General features: G+C 34.7%; 1 protein-coding gene across 7 annotated transcripts in view; it reads left to right on the plus strand.

The window, feature by feature from the left end:
- Positions 1-22,076, plus strand: part of VPS13B (vacuolar protein sorting 13 homolog B) — an 839,649-nt gene that overhangs the window by 459,479 nt on the left and 358,094 nt on the right. For 6 of the 7 annotated variants that reach the window (XM_064384451.1, XM_021675751.2, XM_021675750.2 and 3 more), the window contains exons 26-29: positions 5,827-5,998; positions 6,562-6,676; positions 12,060-12,201; positions 16,031-16,439. In XM_064384451.1, coding sequence (XP_064240521.1) covers positions 5,827-5,998; positions 6,562-6,676; positions 12,060-12,201; positions 16,031-16,439 — 838 coding nt within the window. Of the gene's footprint in view, positions 1-5,826; positions 5,999-6,561; positions 6,677-11,427; positions 11,495-12,059; positions 12,202-16,030; positions 16,440-22,076 lie in introns of all 7 variants that reach the window. The other variant, XM_012455820.2, reaches the window with a different exon arrangement.

Genomic DNA, 22,076 nt, shown 5'->3' on the forward strand with positions numbered 1-22,076 from the left:
TACTGTTTTTCTTTTCTATCTGAAATATTTGTTAAGTCAAATGCTATAGATTACAAGTAAAATGATTGAGACAGAGAGACTTCCACTGACTTTACAAGATGTGAAATATAAACTCTCCATCACCACTCATCACTCATTATCTTTATTATCAAAGGATAACCCCAATTTATTTTAAGCATGGTTCAAAGTAGTTTATAAACATACTCTTCTTCAGAATATAGATGTTAAATAATTTTGGAATGCTAACTCACATTATGATTAATTTAAATCACATTTATTGTGGTACATGGCATAGAGATGCATATGTTCACTAAGCTGCTACACATATTTTTATGTAAATACATAAAACTATATATACAGTGAGTTTGTATTTTCAGTTTGTTGTTTATGTCCTTAATCATTTTAAACATTTTTTTTTTTTTTGGCAGATCTGGTATCTGAACTTCTTTAGAGTTGAATCTGACCACTTGTTGTTTTCTTAAATCTTGCCTATGCTAGATTGTTTTCTTGGGCACTGTGTAATTTTGTGTTGGATGTTCTTCATCAATGGAACTTCTTCTATGAAGCCCTTACATGGTGGTTGAGGGCCTGTCTCACCCCAAAGGGGTTTCATGTGTTTGCTTCTCTAAGGGACTTCAGGGGCTACCACTAGCCTGGGACCACCATACTATTAACTTTATACCTAGAAGTTTTTTGAAACATTTAGGCAGTATGAAATCAAGCCCTGAAACCTATATCCACTTTAGAGTTGTTTTTAAAAATTCTCAAGCGTAACCTACTTAGGCTGAGAGAGATAGTGCTTTTTTATTGGTTTTATTCTGTTGTTTTGTGAATTTCTTAAATTTTATTCTCAGCTTATTAATGTTCAGCCCTTTATTTAAAATCTAAGTATTTAAGGCATGTTCCTTTATCCTTAGAGGAATTTACAATAATGATGGGGCATGGATGTGCGTATAAACATAATTCCAAAGTGGGCTGGGAAATTTAGCCAGTAGTTGGATTACTGTTACTCAGAGACAATTTTGTGTTATAGAAGGGAGAGCAAAATTTGGGATACAGCCAGCTGTTTCTGCCACACTCACTCTTACATTTGTTCTAAAGATAAATAAAACTTTATATTTTATGAACATACTACACTGTACTTCAGCTAGTTTAAGTTGTCAGAAATTTTTGTTCTGGTAAGTGGTCTAAAAAGTGGAACATTATGTAATTATACTCATTAAAATTTTTATGCTATTTTGCCTACAGGACAGCACAACAATAAAAACTGTAATTAAAAGCATTGACATTTCGATGATTCCTCTTCATGACAAGTAAACAAAGCAAACACATACATACATACATACACACGTACACACACACATCCTTCTGTTATAGGATACATTCATAACCTATATGTCTTTGGGAAACTGTTATAACTATAGAAAATGGTATTTTGGATCTCTGAGTTTTCAGTAGTTTCAGTAAATGTGATTTTAAATGATTAGATTGTGTTGACAAAATTAAATTCCTCCAAGTTGTGATTTTAGGCAAATCATTTAGTGTGTTTTTTAACTTTTTCTGTGTATATAAAATGTTTTTGGTAATGTCGTCCTTAATCACAGCAGTAGTATAGGAAATAATTTCAAAGCTTTAGAAAAATCTAAAATGCTGAGTGACTACTAGAATATTTATTTACAACTCTACCTAAAGTAAAAATTGATATATTAACCACTCAATGTTTGGAAGTTTAGGGTCATGGCAAAGTGTGACAAGCATTGTTTATTAATCGAAGAATTAAAATTGCTTTATTATCAGCCTAATTCAAAAAAATAAGGATGAAATGGTTCCTTATTTAATGTCCAGTAACTGTTTAACATACATTAATTTTCAGTTAATTGAAAAGTGAATACTGGACTGAGAGGTTGTTTTGCATCAACTTTAGAGTTGTTGACAGAGTTTGCTGTAGCAGCAAAACTCTTGTCAGTTTTTCAGTTATTCAAGTGCAATTAACCTACACAGTAGTCTACCTCAAATTATTATTCAAACAACCATTTAGATAGTGTATTTAGTTTGAATCTGCTCAATTGCTATTTTTAGAATTTCTCATAATTGTTTTAAATCTTCTCCTGAAAATACTTACTTCATTAGATTTCATATTATTCTTTAAATGGTTTTATCCTTAACATTTAGAGAGAAACTTTTATTCAAAATGTAGAAATCATAACATTTGGACTGTCACCTTATCATTTGAATAGCTATGAAAAAATAAAGATATCAAAATATGTTAGAAAAATGAAGCTTCTTGTTTGGCCATCACATACTATTCAATGAAATGTTTTGTGTATAAAGCCTTTCCTATTTCAAAATATTAATATCAAAAATTGTCTCTAAATTATTGGCTACTTGATTTTTAAAAATTCACCTAGTTTTATTATGTAAATATAACCTAATAATCTGAGGTTACCTTACATTTCTTGTGTTATTTATATCAGTTATGTATCTGGGGACCACTTTCAAATTGGAGGTTTGATTTTTTTACATTACAATTTGCACTAGAAAACAATCATTCAAATTTTTAAACATTTTACTATGAAAACATTGTTTATCTTGCTTAGTTGGGTCAAAACTATTGAATATAGAGAACTTACTGTAAATGAATCTAGTTAAAGAAAACACATTCTAACAATTGTTTGTATTAAATAGAAGTATTTGTTTATATGATCCTTAGATGATTTATACTTTATGAGTAATTCTTTTCATACTGACATGTTGATAAGGAGCACTGTACTTTTGTGCACATACAGCTCTAGCTTCCTGTATTTCAATCTGAGTCATGGTAAAGTAGGAAATATGAGTTTGAAGCTTAAGTACTGAGCTTAAAACACTTAATCATTTTTTTCCCACTCTTACATTGAAATAGAGCAAAGGTAGTGGAGACCATAGCAGGCCACTTGTTGCTGTTGATTTAAGTAAACACCATGGTCAAAGTGTTTAGCCCTTTGGGAAGTTCTGTTACTGAACAAGAATGCGGGAGTTATTTTGATAAGAGTAGCAACGGGGCCAAAACTATGATCATCCTTAAGCTCTGAAGCAGGCCAAGGATGAAGGGCTATAAAGTGTTTGCTCTTCCAAATGAACAAAGAAAAATTTGCCTAGGAAAATAAGCTTAGTATTTTGGTCAATTTGCAACAAATGTTAAAAGAATTTAACTGTTTACTTTAGAACTTGGCCTAAGGACATATGGGAAAATAGTTCAGCATCTTTATTTCTGGTCTGATTTTCACAATAGATTTGGAAACAGAGCAGAAAATTAATGCACAAACATCTTTAACAATACCAAACCAAATGCTGTAAATACAAAATGAAAATTGAAACTGCATGAAGAAGTAGAAGAAAGCTTTTGCTGAGGAGTGCTTACTAAATTTGCAGCCACAGTTTTCTTAGCATTCTTACCAGGTGTACTCAGTAGTATTGAAAACTGAAGTCTCGTTGATTTGAGATGCTATTTTCTCTGCAGTTTTTCATTCTTAGAATATGATGTTGTTGTATCTGTTGGAGGGAGGATTAATTTAAGCATACTTCTACTCTAAAAAACTATCCATAAAGAAAGGCTATCTTATATTGTCTTTTATTTCATAAGCATCCTTATCTGGAATTAGTTTGTGCTTTTTATTCGATGTTGTGTGTTTTACATTAGACAGCTAACCAAAAACCTGATTTTTTTTATAGCTCTTCAAGTTGTAGGAATTTCAATTGTAGCAGATTTAGAACTATTTATTTTGTGAAAGCATTTATATGAAATTCCCACAGACAGTGAGTATTTGCTTTGCTTGGTATATTTGGGACAAAGAGTAACTATACTATCTTCAGGATTAACTCTATAATTTTCTCTCATAGTAAATCCCAGAACACTATTGCTTTGCTATGCTTGGTGCCTAAGTGTTCTTGGAGTAAACACTTGTGATCTATGAAACTCTCCCATTTGCCCTCCTTCTGAGGTTGCAGGGAAATTGAATTCTCTTCTGACTGAAAGAGGTTGTAAAACAATGAGGTTAAAGTAAAAGCTTCATGTAGGAGCTGAATATACCTTTATCTAGATGGCATGTCTGTGGTAATGAGAGCCGAGGCTTTGGTTTGTTTTGTACAGGATTTTAAGTATCATTCCTGCTTTTAAGTGTTTAGAGATTAGTAGCTTCTGCTCTGACAACCTGTCTATAGAAAATGGCGTACTGACCGTATCTTTGTTTAAATTTTAAGGGGTGTTTTGTTCTGGCAGTTCACTACTGGTTATGACTCTTTAACACAGGAAATTAACATTTTTGTTTGAGATATTCAAAGTAACAATAAACTATTGAAAGTTGAGGATATACAGCAAAAGAAAGTGTGGCTCAAGTTAGAAAGATGAGAAAATGAGAAAGGCAGTAGAGGGACCGAATTCTATAAGAATGTGACTGAACAATTTCTTAAGCATTGGTTCAACTTGATAATGATAATTATATCTACAATTTATGAAATATTTTCTATGTGTATATACTTCATTAACATTAATATTGTTATTTAATCCTAACTGTAAGAGATAAATATTGTTATAACAATTTTACAGAGGAGTAAACAGACTTAGAAAAGTTAAACTACTTGCCTAAAATTAAATGACTGGTATCTGAATACCTTAACCCAGTATGTCATACTGCCTGCCATATTAAGCTTAACTAAGTATATATAACTGACATGTAAATACATATATATATGTATATATATATATATGTATACACACACACACACACACACACACACACACACACATCTTTAAACAAATGAGAATGTTATATTGTGTTTGGTCAGTTTTCAGAGTATATGGGTTAAACTCCCAAGTTTTGTTTGCCAATTTTAAATGGACAGCAAAGTTTGGAATTTTAAGACCCCAATACTTCATAGCTAATCCTAAAAGAACTCAACATATCAATGATTGCAGCATCTCTTCTGCATTTGAGACTGAAGCTATCAGCTCCAGTTGAACTTTAAGTAAAAGGGTTTATTTTATTCTGGCCTACAAAAGCTACTGAAAAAACCAAAACAGACCAACAGACCTTTGACAGCAAGTTTATTAGCACTGAATTTAGGACCTAATACTTTTCAGAGTTCAGTATGTATTTGTTGAATTGGATAAGCTTATGCTCTATTCCACTAAGAAACCTTTAACTATATGAAACATTTTGAAAAATCTTTTGTCAAGTCTAATTTTTAATATCTCCTCAATTAACATGCAAGGCATGATTAATATTTTACTGTTTCTTAAACCGTGACAATCACTTTGCTATAGTTATTCTAGATTCAGTTATAAATAATGTATAGAAGGGGTAGACAAATTTTTTCTGTGAAGGGCTAGTTAATACATACCTTTAGGCTTTGTGGATCATAGCTTCTCTGTAGCAACTACTCAACTCTGCTGAAAAGAAGTCAGATATAGTCATTAAATGAATGGATGTGGCTGTGATCTAGTAAAACTTTTTTCCTCAATACAGATTAGCCCCTTCACTGTAGCTTGCAGACTACACTATAAGAGCATACTCACTAGTATAATCCTAAACTTTTTTAGATTTTACCTACTTTTAGAGGAAGCTGAAAACATGCATGTACTTTGTAACAATAAAAACCATTTGAGAAGTATATGTTTATATACTAGCCTTATGTATTAGTATTAACATTTATATAATTATCATTTGCATATAAGATGTGGAAAAGTTATAAATAATAATTACTGATTTTAATTTATAAATTGTATCTTTTGTTATTTTTGTTTATGTTACAAAATAAGTTGTTGTTGTTGTTTTCCTCCCCGCCCAGGGAGATTCTATACAAGCAGGTGAGGACTCACCATTCTCAGATTCTGTGACCTTGGAACAAACTACAAGTAATATTGGTGGAACCAGTGGACGTGTTAGTCTATGGATGCAGTGGGTGCTTCCCAAAATTACTATAAAGCTCTTTGCTCCAGATCCTGAAAACAAAGGCACAGGTACAGGATTGCTTTTCTTCTTTACTGAAAAGTACAAATATTAAATGCTATTTTGGAAGAAATATTAAACTTAATTTATTATTGTCATTTGTAATTAAATAAGTATTATTAGATCTAATTCAAGTCATTTCTAGTTGCTGTGCTAAAATGTTGAATCTTATTAACAATTAAGGTTTATATGTACATATTTTTCTTGACTTTATAATACCTAAATTTTGTCCTGTTTGTATTAAAATTCATCTAAAAGATCATGAGGAATTTTCCTCAGTGGTCATATTGATACATTATAGTGTTAGTACGAAAAGTATTGGGAAAATCCTTGACTGATACCAAATATAACACTTCAAACATTAACTGAGATTTCCCCTTTCTTGAAATAAATGTCTTATCTTAAGTGAAAGGCCTGTGTTGATATTAATTTTGCTTATTATTCTAGAATTTTTTATGATCTCAGTGCCTCTGTACACATCCAGCATGCATATGTCAATGTAAAATGTAAAATGAAAAGTTTTAGTATTAATTGTGAAGACTGTATTGATATTACTGTTTGCTTCTTATTGCAGAAGTTTGTATGGTCAGTGAACTAGAAGATCTCAGTGCTTCCATAGATGTCCAGGATGTATATACCAAAGTGAAATGTAAAATAGAGAGTTTCAATATTGATCACTATAGAAGCAGGTAAATAATGAATAATGAATATAAAAACATCTATATTTTTCTTTGAACAAAGTTACCATAAGACTTTTTCTGTTTTAATTTGGCTACTTATTTTAAAAAATACTATACAGGCATACCTTGGACATATTGAGAGTTTGGTTCCAGACTACTCCAATAAATAATGACTATAAGAATAATGAATACTCCAATAAAGCAAATATTTCAATAAAGCAAGTGACACAAATTTTTTGGTTTCCCAGTATATATAGAGTTGTCTTTATAGTGTACTGTAGTCTGTGAAGTGTACAATAGCATTATGTGTTTTAAAATGTACAGATCTTCATTTAAAAATACTTGATTGCTAAAATGTGGTAATGATCATCTGAGCACTCAGTGAGTCAAAATCTTGTTGCTGATGGAGGGTCTTGTTTTGATGTTGATGGCTGCTGACTGATCTGGGTAGTGATTGCTGAAGGTTGGGTTAGCTGTGGCAATTTCTTAAAATAAGTCAATAATGTAGTTCACCACATGGATTGGATCTTTCTTTATGAAAGAGTTATCTGTATCATGTGCTGCTCTTTAACGTCATTTTACCCACAACAGAACTTCTTTCAAAATTGGAGTCAATCCTCTCAAACTCTGCTGCTGTTCTATAAAATGAGATTATGGAATATTCTAAATCCTTTGTTGTCGTTTCAACAGTGTTCCTAGCATCTTCCCCAGGAGTAGTTTCCAACTCCAGAAACCACTTTCTTTGCTCATTCAACACCTCATCCATTCAAGTTTCATCATGAGATTACAGCAATTCAGCCCCATCTTTAGGCTCCAATCCTAATTCTAGTTCTCATGTTGTTTTCACCACATCTACCATTACTTCCTCCAGTGAGGTCTTGAAACCCTCAAAGCCACCCATGAGGGTTGCAATCAACTTATAAACACCTGTTAATGTTGATATTTTTACTTCCTCCAATGAATCATGAATGTTCTTAATGATGTCTACAGTGGCAAATCTTTTACAGAAGGTATTGCAATTTACTTTGCCTAGAACCTTCAGAAGAATTGCTATCTGATAGAGTTTGGATATATATCCCTTCCAGATCTCATGTGGAAATGTGATCCCTAATGTTGGAGGTTTTTCCTAGTGGGAGATATTTGGGTTATAGGGGAGGATCTCTCATGAATGGCTTGGTGCCTCCCCATGATAACAAGTGAAGCTCTCGATTTCTTAGTTCATGCAAGAGCTGGTTGTTTAAAAAGAAAATGGCACCTCCCCACTCTCTTTTGCTCATTCTCTTACCCTGTGACACACTTGTTCCCCTTTGCCTTCTTCCATGAGTAAAAGCTTCCTAAGGCCTCACCAGAAGCCAAGCAGTTGATAGTGCCATGCTTCTACAGCCTTCAGAACCATGAACCAAATAAACCTCTTTCCTTTGTAAATTACCCAGTCTCAGGTATTCCTTTATAGCAATGCAAAATGGACTAACACACTATATCTATGGCATCTATAGCCTTACAGATTGTATTTCTTAAATAATAAGACTCAAAGGTCAGAATTACTGCTTGATCCATGAGCTGAAGAATAGATATTAGCAGGCATGAAGACAACATTCATTTCCTTGTATATATCTCCATTAGAACTCTTAGGTGACCAAGTGTGTTGTCAATGAGCAGTAGTATTTTCAAAGGATTTTTTCTTTTCTGAACAAGAGTGGTTCTCAACAAAGGGCTTAAAATATTCAGGAGACCATGCTGTTAACAGATGTGCTGTCATCTCAGCTTAGTTGTTCCCATGTATAGAGCCCACGGGGAGAGTAGATTAAGCATAATTTTTAGGGGCTCTAGTATTTTCAGAATGGTAAATAAGCATTATCTTCAACTTCACCAGCTGCATTCACCTCTAACAAGAGAGTTAGCCTGTCCTTTGAAGCTTTAAAGCCAGGCATTGACTTCTCCTGTCTAGTTTTCAAAGTCTTAGATGGCATCTTCTTCCAGGAGAAGGTTGTTTTGTCTACATTGAAAATCTGTTATTTAGTGTAGCCACTTTCATCAGTGAACTGAGCTAGATCTTTTGTATAACTTGCTGCCCCTTATCCAACAGTACTTGCTGCTTCATGTCGCACATTAATGTTATAGAGATGGCTTCTTTCCTTAAGTCTCATGAACTAACTTCTGCTAGCTTCAAACTTAACTTCTGCAGCTTTTTCGCCTCTCTCTACTTACAGAATTGAAGACAGTTAGGACCTTGCTTTGGATTTAAGAGAATGGTTTGGCTGGTTTGACCCTCTACCCAGACCACTCAAACTTTCTGCATGTTAGCAATAAGGCTGTTTCACTTTCTTATCATTTGTGAGTTCCCTGGAGTAGCACTTTTAATTTTCTTCAAGAACTTTCTTTTGCATTCACAACTTGGCACAAGAGGCTTCATTTCCAGCCTGTCTCAGCTTTTGACTTGCCTTCCTCACTAAGCTTAATCATTTTTAGCTTTTTATCCAAGTGAGAGATTTGCAGTTCTTCGTTCACTGAAATACTTAGGGGCCATTGTAGGGTTATTAATTGTCTTCATTTCAATATTGTTGTGTTTCAGGGAATAGGAAGAACTGAGGTGAGGGAGAAAGATGGGAAATGATGGGTCAGTGGAGCAATCAGAAAACACACAACATTGATCAATTAAGTTTGCATCTTATTTGGGCACTGATCATGATGTCCTGAGATAATTATGATGGTAACATCAAAAATCATTGATCACAGATCACCATAACAGATATAATAATAATGAAAAAGTTTGAAATATTACAAGAATTACCAATGTGTGACACAGAGACTGGAAGTCAGCATATATTGTTGGAAAAAAAGGTGCTGATAGACTTACTCAATGAAGGCTGCCACAGACCTTCAATTTGGGTAAAAGCATAATATCTGCACTATGCAATAAAGCAAAGCCCATAAAACTGAGGTATGCCTGTATTTATTCTCAAAGAGGATTCTTAACAGATACATTGGTTAATTTTATTTATTTGTTCATGTAGGAAGTATAATAAAATGTTATAAGATGACAAATCTGTTCATAAATATACACATTACCATATTAAATGAAATAAGATACTTTCACTAATCTTACAAAGTTTATTTTCTATAGTTTATATTTGCTAAGATGCCTGCAACACAGTTGATGGCTCTGATTTTTGCTGTATACTTCCTATCCGTTTTCTATACCAATATAATCATGCACTGAGATGGAGCAATAGCTTATTTCCTAAGCACTTTGATGACTCTCATCTCACAGATGATTATTATATATGTGGTGGATGTTCCTAGAACCGTCATTTCTGCCATAAGAAATTTCTATCAAAAGTATGATTACATACAAATATGCTTGGCTTATAATAATAACATTAGTTAAAAAGCTAGTTTTCAGATATTTTCACAAAGCTCTGCAGCAGTTTTATCATTAACTAATACAAATGCTTTTTTTTTTTGCTTTATAGTAGTACAGCGATGTTTCTTTTTGTAATTGAACTAAACTTCACATGCCATAAAACTCACAAATGCTTTTTAAAAATATTTTTTAAATAGCATCATATTTTCAATTTCATAGTTTTTGGCTTAGAAACAGCCTTAAAATCCATTTTTTACTGAATTCATTTATTTAACAATTTTTCATTGTGTGCTACCAGAAGCACCTGTATGTTTCTGTACATATATTTATACATTGCATGCTCTAAAAAGTCATTTTTTAATTTACCAGGTTCCTAATTCTACATTAAAAGTGTTTGAATTTTTATCCATTATTGCATATATCATATTGTTTCTGTCAATAATTATCAAATCTGTCACAATTATGGGATAAAAATATTTGGCTGAATATATGTTAGGACTTGTTCTAATAGTATTATCAATCATATTAAACAGTGAATTATTAATTGGCTTTTGATAATAGAATGTTTAACTCTTTAGTTCCTTTGATATGGCATGTATCTGTATCAAAATGATCTTTGCAAGTGATATATCAATACAATATTTTAGATGAAATAATTTTTAATGTTGTGAATATTATGTATTATGTTGTCCTTTATCCCTGTCTTTACTGCTAAATTTATGTAAATTTTAAATATTCAGATAATTTATGAATTTATTAAAAACATGTTTGTTGAGTGTGTGATATGCACCAAGTGCTATGCTAAATGAGCACTGGGGATGTAGTGTTTAAGAAAAATAGCCTGGCATGGTGGCTAACACCTATGATCCCAGCACTTTGGGAGACCAAGGCAGGGGGATCACTTGAGCCCAGGTGTTTGAGACCAGCTGGGACAAGATAGTGAGACCCCATCACCACATATAAACAAAAAATTAGCTGGGCATGGTGGTATATATCTGTAGTCCCAGCTGCTGGGGATGCTGAGATGAGTGGATTGCTTGAGCCCAGGAGTTCAAGGTTACAATGAGCTGTGATTGTGCCATTGCACTCCAGCCTGGGCAATAGAGCAAGTCCCCATCTTTTAAAAAGAAAAATAGAGATGTTACCCTTGTGGAGGAGATGGAAGTAGATAATCAGCCAAATTAATATAGAATTTACCATGAAGACAAATGTTCCTGTGCAGAACTATCAGAGTGTGATGCTAATGTAAATTGTTCTATTGATTGCATTGTCAGATTTATGTTTTAGTTCAGTGCAGTGTTGTGAACTTTAGACCTATTTGAAATAGTTATGTATGTTCAATTTTTTAACTCAGAAAAATTGAAGAGAACAGATAAGGTGAACTTATGTTTTCCAGGCCAGGGGAAGGTTGGCAGTCAGGACATTTTGAAGGAGTATTTCTACAATGCAAAGAAAAACCTGTGGTGAGACCCATTTAGTTATTATGATTTTTGAAAATCTACTTTAAGCTGTTTATCTTTGTTATTTCATAAAATAGGACTAATGGTTACAAGAGTTTGAGTTCAGAATAAATTCTTATTAACCTGTTTCTTCAAAATTACATACAAATTTAAAGCTATTTATTCTTTGAAACTGCTCATGTTTTGTAACCATCATCCTGTTATAACAATTAAGTAAATTTATCAAAAAGGCAAAGGTATGCTTACTTTTGTTAATATACTTTTTCTTTGATGTACTATTGTGTTGACTTTTTGGAATTGTTTCCCAGTTCTTATGTGAGTTCATGCTAGATTGTTCTTTACCATAAACTAGAAGTAATAATTTTACACTAAAAGCAATTACTTTTGTTTACTTTCATTAACATTGCTTTTGCAGAAGATGGTCCAGGCAGAGGACATACCTAGCAGTTGCTCAAACCTAAATTTATGCAAACTTGAGCAGAATTTAAAACTATCCAGATTTTTTTTGCTTATGGCTTTTATTGCTTTTTGTCTTTTCACCTTCTTTGCTCCTGTCCATCACCTCAAGCCTTGGGGAAGAGTGTTGGTCTTTGGGGCAATGTGGAGGTGTCTTCCTTTCCTGTACTGACAAGCTGAACAGACGCACCTTGTTGGTTCGACCCATCAGCAAGCAGGACCCTTTCAGTAATTGCTCTGGCTTCTTTCCTTCTGTAAGAATTACTTTTAAATTATGCTACACAACTCCCATTAAAAGGAACCCAGAGAAGGATTTGAACGATTCATAGAGTCAACTCTTGATTTACGTTTTCCTCCATATAACAAACTTTATAAATGAATTATAATGTAATTTAAAATCATAGAACTGCTTCTCCACTATAACTTGTTTCTGGGTCATTTGCATGAGTACAGACTAATTTTACCATCAATATAAGGAAATCAAAGTAGAACGTGCAACATATTTCTTAAAATGGTGCATGTGTTGAATGATCAAGAGTTGACCGATACTGCTTTTGTCATTCGTTTTATGATTCTTACTAAGATTGCTTTTTAAACTTTTTATTTCTATTATTATGCCATTGTCTTCTTAACAACTATTTTAAAGTAACTTGTTTGGTGCCCTCTTGAATCTGAACAAGATTGCATTTCTGTCACTGATTAGATAGATGAACACAAGACTATACCAGTGACCTTTAGAAGTTTAGAACCTTGCTTTTTCTAATGGCACAACATATCTGGATATGTTCTTAAGCTAATTCTTTTAACCGATATTCTTTAAGTTAACTTCATTCTTAAATTTAGTTTTTAATAGTGTATTTGCATAGCAAGTGATATGTTCTGATTTTATTTTAAGCTTTTTCTAGCAGTACTCTCTTATCTTTAGTACTGGAAAAAAAATGTGGCTTTTGTGTTAGAAGAGTGTTTAGATTTATTTTCCTCTCTTTGAATGTTTATTTGTGTCTATGAAAAACATTCTCAATAATTTCAACAAATATTCATGAAGAAACTCTAAATTTATTATTAATGTTCTTCAGACATTTTTTCTAAACTTTTAAATTAAACGTCATTTAAAAAGTTTCCTTAGTGTTTTTTAACGTTTTATTTTAAATAATATAAAGTATTATTACTATATGAAAAGTGATATTTATATTACCTCAACTAGTATTCATTTTTTTCCTTTATGTTAAGGGAGTTTAGGGATGCAGGAGTTAAAAATAAAACACCCTTTCTTCATGTAGCTTACTTTGCAAGTTTGCTTACATTACATATGTTTAAAATATTTTTCCAAATTAAAACATTTATACATTAAAATACCTTTTATACTGCTTCCAGGATTCAAATGTTACTATTAATAAAGATTTATTATGAATTAGATTTTTTAGATTAGTGGTCAATACTAACCCTACCCCAGTTTAGACACTTAGAACAGACAGCATCACGGTGGCTACTTCCACTAGGGGTATACCTTAACAGTCTTTCTCCATCCCTTATTGCTCATTGTCCAGCAATATGGTAATAAGACTGACAGAACTTTTGCTACTTTACTATACATCTTTTTGTTTTGAATGCAGAAATAAAAAAGAAGGGGAATCCGAAGAAAAGCAGTGAAAAACCAGGCACAGTGGCTCAGGCCTGTAATCCCAGCACTTTGGGAGGCCTGAAGCGGGCAAATCACCTGAGGTCAAGAGTTTAAGACCAGCCTGGCCAACAGGGTGAAACCCTGTCTCTACTAAAAATACAAAAATTAGCTGGGTGTGGTGGCATGCACCTGTAGTTCCAGCTACTCAGGAGTCTGAGGCAGGAGAATTGCTTGAACCCGAGAGGCAGAGGTTGCAGTGAGCCGAGATTGCGCCATTGCACTCCAGCTGGGGCAGTAAGAGCAAAACTCTGTCTCAAAAAGAAAAGAAAAGCAGCGAAAATGTTGGGAACAGTGAAAATTGCTTTGAGAGCAGGCCATCATGGGGAAAGATATTGCACAACCAATTAATTCTTACTTTCCAGAGTATTTTTAATGGTCAATTAACTTAAAATACATACAAAGATAATTTATTTTCTTATCTTCCTTCATTATAAAGTCTAAATTAAAAGCAAAATTAGCAGTGATAGCTGAATTGCATAGTTTTTTCTTCTCGCCACATCATTGGGTGATAGGCAGCAATATGAGAGGGAGAAAATGGAAGCAAAAGAAGTTTAGGAGTTATGGAATAATATAGGCTCAGATTCATTACTGCTTTCCTATTTCTCTGTGTTTTTTTTGTTTGTTTGTTTGTTTACATGAATATATTTTCTTCTTTTTACTTTGTTCCAGTTCACTTCTCCTCTTAAAAATCCCCTCTTGGCCGGGCGCGGTGGCTTACGCCTGTAATCCCAGCACTTTGGGAGGCCGAGGCGGGTGGATCACGAGGTCAAGAGATCGAGACCATCCTGGTCAACATGGTGAAACCCCGTCTCTACTAAAAATACAAAAATTAGCTGGGCATGGTGGCGCATACCTGTAATCCCAGCTACTCAAGAGGCTGAGGCAGGAGAATTGCCTGAACCCAGGAGGCGGAGGTTGCAGTGAGCCGAGATCGCGCCATTGCACTCCAGCCTGGGTAACAAGAGCGAAACTCCGTCTCAAAAAAAAAAAGAAAAAAAATCCCCTCTTTGGACCCTACTATTTAAAAAATTTTTTCTGGTGTTGGAAAGAGGGGCAGGGAATGTGGACTATAACAGTTCTTCTCTAATTCTGTGCTAAGTGATTTGCAAAACAGTATTTTATGTCTATTAATTGGCTGAGGAAGATTTTTTTTCAAGAGATATTCTTTTTGTATGTAGAAGAATGTGAAAGTATACGTTTTAATTTTTTACCTTTAAAAATATGCTGTTTTGCTATAATTTGTTTATGGTGTGAGAGCTAATTTGCATGGGAGAGCTAATTGAGATAGTTTTAGCAAAAATATTGAAGTTATAATTTTTTTTATTCTCAGTTAAATGTTATATGTGTTCTAATATAGTAGTACACCCAAAGATTATAAGTTACAGGATAGTGATAATTAGATTTAATAAACAATATGTTAGCTATTGATAATAGTTAAGTTCTGAAGGACAAATGATGTATTGTTATGTTACATTACTGTTTAAATATTCAGTAACTATTTAGTTCAATTATCAAAGCATGGTATCAGTGAGGCTTCTTTTATGGGCTCTGTCTTTATATAAATTAGCCAAATTATTGAAGGAAAAACTCCATTCTTATAAATGTCATATCCTGTCTAGTGAAGGTAATCATCTGGCCTATTCAGATTTGATCTCAAATAAAAATATATAATGTGTTTATTTCAATTTCACCTGAATAAACAACCTGTCTGTGACCTGTGACCCATTCTATGACAGCCTCTTGGTACTCATAATGAAAAACTATCAGGAAATGAAAAGATAAAATCAAGGTAGTCTTTTCCAACTTATGATTTTCTGTTTGAGGCAGGGTCTCACTGTGTCGCCCAGGCTGGAGTGCAGTGGTGCAGTCTCGGCTCACTGTAGCCTCTGCTACCCAGGTTCAAGTGATTCTTATGCCTCAGCCTCCAGAGCAACTGGGATTACAGGCATGTACTACCACGCCTGGCTAATTTTTTGTATTTTTAGTACAGACAGGATTTCACCATGTTGGCCAGGCTGGTCTCGAACTCCTGGCCTCAAGTTATCTGCCCACCTCAGCCTCCCAAAGTGCTGAGATTACAGGTGTGAGCTGCCACATCCTGGCTCCAAATTATCAATGTTACAGAAAAGGCAGAGGTCACAGAAATAGTCACAAAAAGATTAATTACCTCCTTCAAGATCTAGAACTGGAACTCAGGATTCCATTCTTTAGTTCAGTCATTCTAACCATCTTAGAAGCTTTTTGCCCTCATCTGCAGAATTGGTTAGTCATGTGTCTATTACGAGGTGTAGGGTGAGACCAAGAGGTAAAAATACTCACTGAGGTAATTTTCTTCTTTCCAATTTTTTTTAAATAAATGTTTTTAATGAACTGTGTATTGTGATTTCCTTTTTCTGGAACAGACAACTACAAAACTTCTAGATGGCACTCATCAGCAGCATGGATTCCTCTCTCTGACATATACAAAAGCTGTAACAAAAAATGTCCGCCACAAGTTAACATCAAGAAATGAGCGAAGAAGTTTTCATAAGTTATCTGAAGGCTTAATGGATGGCTCCCCTCATTTTCTTCATGAAATTCTTCTTTCAGCACAAGCTTTTGATATTGTTCTTTATTTTCCTTTGCTTAATGCCATTGCAAGTATATTTCAAGCAAAACTACCAAAGACTCAAAAAGAGAAAAGAAAATCTCCTGGTCAGCCCATGAGGACCCATACACTGACGTCCCGCAATTTACCTTTGATTTATATCAACACAAGCGTAATCAGAATTTTTGTTCCAAAAACAGAAGAAATGCAGCCAACTGTTGAAGGTATTGTCTTCTGATTTTTTTTGTCTGTTTTTAAATAATTTTCTTCTAGAGACCTTAGTTTTTTGGGGTTTTTTGTTTCTTTTAAAAAATATGAGCAGTTGGTTGTGCTTTGCAGTTTGGTATATTTTAGAGGCAATATAGATATTCCATAAATCATTAGGAAGCATGTCAGAATATTGTGTGAGTATCTGACTTATTTAATTAGTAGGATAAGAAATATGAGGAGTTTGTTTCTTCAGGGCTTTGCCAGTAAAGCGTATATATACTTTGTATAATTTGTTTTATTAAATTCAAATGTTGGATTCTGAATATCTACAATAACTAAATTTTTTGAAAACAAGGTCAGGCGGCCAGGTGGCTTATATCTGTAATCCCAGTACTTTGGGAGGCCAAGGTAGGCAGATCAGGATGGTGAGGAGTTCAAGACCAGCCTGGCCAATATGGTGAAACCTTGTCTCTACTAAAAATACAAAAATTAGCCAGGCAGCGGTGCACTCCTGTAGTCCCAGCTACATGGAAGACTGAGGCAGAAGAATCGCTTAAACTCCGAAGGTGGAGGTTGCAGTCAGCCGAGATCGTGCTACTGCACTCCAACCTGAGCAAGAGTGGGAGACTCCATTTCAAAACAAACAAACAAACAAACAAACAAGGTCAGGCACAGTGACTCATGCCTGTAATCCTAACACTTTGAGAAGCCAAGGTAGGATGATCACCTGAGCCCAGGAGTTTGAGACCAGCCTGGGCAACATAATGAGACCCCATCTGTACAAAAAATAAGAAATTAGCCCAACATGGTGGTGCACACCTGTAGCCTCAGCTACTTTGCAGCCTGAGGTAGGAGGATTGCTTGAGCCCAGGAGGTTGAGACTGTAGTGAGCTATAGTTGTGCCACTGTACTCTAGCCTAGGCGACAGAGTGAGACTCTGTCTCTAAAAAAAATAAAATTGATTAAAAACAAAATAATGTTTATAATGATGAAATGTATAAAGTTTCCATGAGAAATATCCACCTGATGACTGAGGGTAAGCAAAAAAAAAAAAAAAAAAAAAAAATGCAACACATCAAGACTCCTTACAGTGCCTTTGTCAGACTTCTGAGTGCCTTGTAAAATTATTCTATGTCTTGAACTTAATTGAATTCATAATCCCACTGCCTCCACCCACAAGACTGATTTTTAAAGTTTTGGTTTTCCCCGTGCTATAAAAAGTTATAGAACTTGAAGTATTTTGGGTGACATTGTGGCACCATGGTTAATGGTATGGACTTTGAAGTTACACAGACTTGAATTCAAATCCCAGTTTTACCAGTTAGAAACTGAAATTTTGAACAAGTTAATCTAAGATCCTCATGTATAAAATAGTAGTAGGAATACATAACTTCATATTAGGCTGTATTAATAGTTTACTTTGAAATGATAGCAACATGAGACTATCGAATAGTGTCAGACCCATAGTTCTCAATAAATAGGAGTATTTTCATGAGAAGGTTGTGACCTTACTTTAAAAGTAGAATTGTAGATGTCCTACTTTTTACTACCACTTATGCTTCATTCATCAAAACTTAATCCTATGGCAGTACCCAGCTGCAACAAAGGCTGAGATATAATCTCTCACGTAGTTGGCAGTATGCTCTTAGTCTGTTCCTGCTGCTATAACAAAATACCTTAGATTGGGTACTTTATAATTAACAAAAATTCATTTCTCACAATTTTAGAGGCTTGAAAGTCCCAGATCAAAGTGACAGCAGATTCAGTGTCTAGTGAAGACTGCCCTATGCTTCCAAGATGGCACCTCATTGCTGTGTTCACACACGACAGAAGGGCAAAGAGGGACGAACTCCTTCTTTCAAGCCTTTTATTAAGGCACAAATGCTATCCATGAAGAGAGAGCCCTTATAGCCTAACCACCTCCCAAAGTTCCCACCTCTTAATACCCTTACCTTGGGGTTTTAAATTTCAACATATGAATTTTTGAGGTACATTCAAGCTATAGCATATTCCCAGCTAATAATTAGGGCCCTGTGAATATGAGAGAGGGAAAAGAAAGGATATTTGAGGGACAGGTAGTAGTGTGCCATAGAAAAATATTAAAGATCTTTTTTGTCTCTTAGTTACTATGGGGAAGAGGAAGACATTGAATGGTCATTAATGATAGATAACAGGAAAAGCATCAGGCATCATTCACTTTCTTTTCAGAGCTTAGTTCTGTTTTTTGTTCTGTTTGCCATAGACAGATGATCTTAATTAGGGCAGGTATTCTGCCTAATAGTATTGTCAACATTTAAAGTTTATTAAAATTTTTTTCATTTTTATAATAAAATATTTGTAGAACTTTATAGTCCTTAATTACAAGGTGTCTAGAACTAAATTCTACGTATTATACTTACAGATTCTTAAAACAAACCAGTTTCTACTTTTTATGTCTAATTTTTCTTAAAAGCTATCTTAAAATTACTTTGAGATGTGAAATTACTGTTCTCTGAATATCCTATATTCTGACAGTAGAATACAATTGCTTTCATCTGTTCAGATAATTTGTAGAAACACATAAATGGTAAAAAATGAAGAGTTAGTCTTATTGACCAATTACAAGTGATAAACAACTTGCTAACCAGAAAAGTAAGAAGGTGTATATTCATTGCAAAGGTAATGACCTTTATGCTTTCTCCTTATTATGTAGGAGCATCTAATGAAATTTTAAATAATATAATTTACATTAAGGTTACATAGGTTAGAAAACAGAAATCTGCTTTTTTTTTATCGCACTTTAGGTTCTGGGGTGCATGTACAGAACATGCAGGATTGTTGCATAGGTGCATACATAGCAATGCGGTTTGCTGCCTCCATCCCCATCACCTATGTCTGGCATTTCTCCCCATGTTATCCCTCCCCAAATTCCCTACCCCCCACTGTGCTTGCCCTATTCACCTCCAACAGACCCCAGTGTGTGATGCTCCCCTTCTTGTATCCATGTGTTCTCATTGTTCATCACTCTCTATGAGTGAGAACATGCGGTGTTTGATTTTCTGTTCTTGTGTTAGTTTGCTGAGAATGACGATGTCCCGATTCATCCAGGTCCCTACGAAGGACACTAACTCATCGTTTGTTATGGCTGCATAGTATTGCATGTGTATATGTGCCACATTTTCCTTGTCCAGTCTATCATCGATGGGCCTTTGGGTTGGTTCCAGGTCTTTACTATTGTAAACAGTGCCGTAGTGAACATACATGTGCATGTGTCTTTGTAATAGAATGATTTATAATCCTTTGGATATATACCCAATAATGGGATTGCTGGGTCAAATGGAATTTCTATTTCTAGATCCTTGAGGAATTACCACACTGTCTTCCACAATGGTTGAACTAATTTACACTCCCACCAACAGTGTAAAAGTGTTCCTATTTCTCCACATCCTCTCCAACATTTGTTGTCTCCAGATTTTTTAATGATCCCCATTCTAACAGGTGTGAGGTGCTATCTAAATGTGGTTTTGATTTGCATTTCTCTAATGACCAGTGATGATGAGCATTTCTTCTTATGTTTGTTGGCCTCATATATGTCTTCTTTTGAAAAATGTCTGTTCGTGTCCTTCACCCACTTTTGAATGGGTTTTTTTTTTTTTTTTCTGTTAAATCTGTTTTCGTTTTTTGTAGATTCTGGATATTAGCCCTTTGTCAGATGGGTAGATTGTAAAACTTTTTTCCCATTCTGTTGGTTGCCAGTTCACTCTAACAATTGTTTCTTTTGCTATACAGAAGCTCTGGAGTTTAATTAGGTCCCATTTGTCTATTTTGGCTTTTGTTGCCAATGCTTTTGGTGTTTTAGTCATGAAGTCCTTGCCTATGACTATGTCCTGAATGGTTTTGCCTAGATTTTCTTCTTGAGGTCTTAGGTTTAAGTTTTTAATCCATCTGGAGTTAATTTTAGTGTAAGGTGTCAGGAAGGGGTCCAGTTTCTGCTTTCTGCACATGGCTTGCCACTTTTCCCAACACCATTTATTAAACAGGGAATCCTTTCCCATTGCTTGTTTTTGTCAGGTTTGCCAAAGATCAGATGGTTGTAGATGTGTGGTGTTGCCTCCAAGGCCTCAGTTCTGTTCCTTTGGACTATATCTCTGTTCTGGTACCATACCATGCTGTTTTGATTACTGTAACCTTGTAGCATAGTTTAAAGTCAGATAGCATGATGCCACCAGCTTTGTTCTTTTTGCTTTGAATTGTCTTAGCTATGCAGGCTCTATTTTGGTTCCATATGAAGTTTAAGGTGGTTTTTCCCAGTTTCGTGAAGAGGGTCATAAGTAGCTTGATGGGGATAGCATTGAATCTATAAATTACTTCGGGCAGTATCGCCATTTTCACAATATTGATTCTTCCTAACCATGAGCATGGAATGTTTCTCCATCTGTTTGTGTCCTCTCTTATTTCGTTGAGCAGTGGTTTGTAGTTCTCCTTGAAGAGGTCCTTTACATCTTTTGTTAGTTGTATTCCTAGGTATTTTATTCTCTTTGTGGCAATTGTGAATGGCAGTTTGTTCTTGATTTGGCTCTCTTTAAGTCTGTATTGGTGTATAGGAATGCTTGTGATTTCTGCACATCGATTTTGTATCCTGAGACTTTGCTGAAGTTGCTTATCAGTTTCAGGAGATTTTGGGCTCAGTTGTTGGGGTCTTCTAAATATACAATCATGTCGTCTGCATAGAGACAATTTGACTTCCTCCTTTCCTAATTGAATACCCTTCTTTTTCTTGCCTGATTGTTCTGGCTAGAACTTCCAATACTGTATTGAATAGGAGTGGTGAGAGAGGGCATCCTTGTCTAGTGCCAGATTTCAAAGGAATTCCTTCCAGTTTTTGCCCATTCAGTATGATATTGGCTGTGGGTTTGTCGTAAATAGCTTTTATTTTGAGATATGTTCTGTTGATACCTAGTTTATTGAGAGTTTTTAGCATAAAGGGCTATTGAATTTTGTCGAAGGCCTTTTCTGCATCTATTGAGATAATCATGTGGTTTTTGTCTTTGGTTCTGTTTATGTGGTGGATTACATTTATAGACTTGCGTATGTTGAACCAGCCTTGCATCCCTGGGGTGTAGCCTACTTGATCATGGTGGATAAGCTTTTTGATGTGCTGTTGCAGTCGATTTGCCAGTATTTTATTGAAGATTTTTGCTTCTGTGTCCATCATGCATATTGGCCTGAAGTTTCTTTTTTTGTTGAGTCTTTGCCAGGTTTTGGTATCAGGATGATGTTAGTCTCCTAAAATGATTTGAGAAGGATTCCCTTTTTTTTGGATTGTTTGGAATAGTTTCAGGAGGAGTGGTACCAGCTCCTCTTTATATTTCTGGTAGAATTTGGCTGTGAACCCATCTGGACCTGGGGTTTTTTTGGTTGGTAGGGTATTAATTGCTGCCTCAACTTCAGCCCTTGTTATTAGTCTATTCAGGGTTTCAACTTCTTCCTGGTTTAGGCTTGGGAGGTTGCAAGTGTCCAGGAATTTATCCATTTCTTCCAGGTTTACTGGTTTATGTGCATAGAGTTGTTTGTAGTAATCTCTGATGGTAGTTTGCATTTCTGTGGAATTGGTGGTGATATCCCCTTTATCATTTTTTATTGCATCTGTTTGATTCTTCTCCCTTTTCTTT

Source organism: Aotus nancymaae, unplaced genomic scaffold, assembly GCF_030222135.1.
Source record: "Aotus nancymaae isolate 86718 unplaced genomic scaffold, 86718_ANA_hifiasm-v0.15.2.pri h1tg000036l, whole genome shotgun sequence".
NCBI classification, from domain to species: Eukaryota; Metazoa; Chordata; class Mammalia; order Primates; family Aotidae; genus Aotus; species Aotus nancymaae.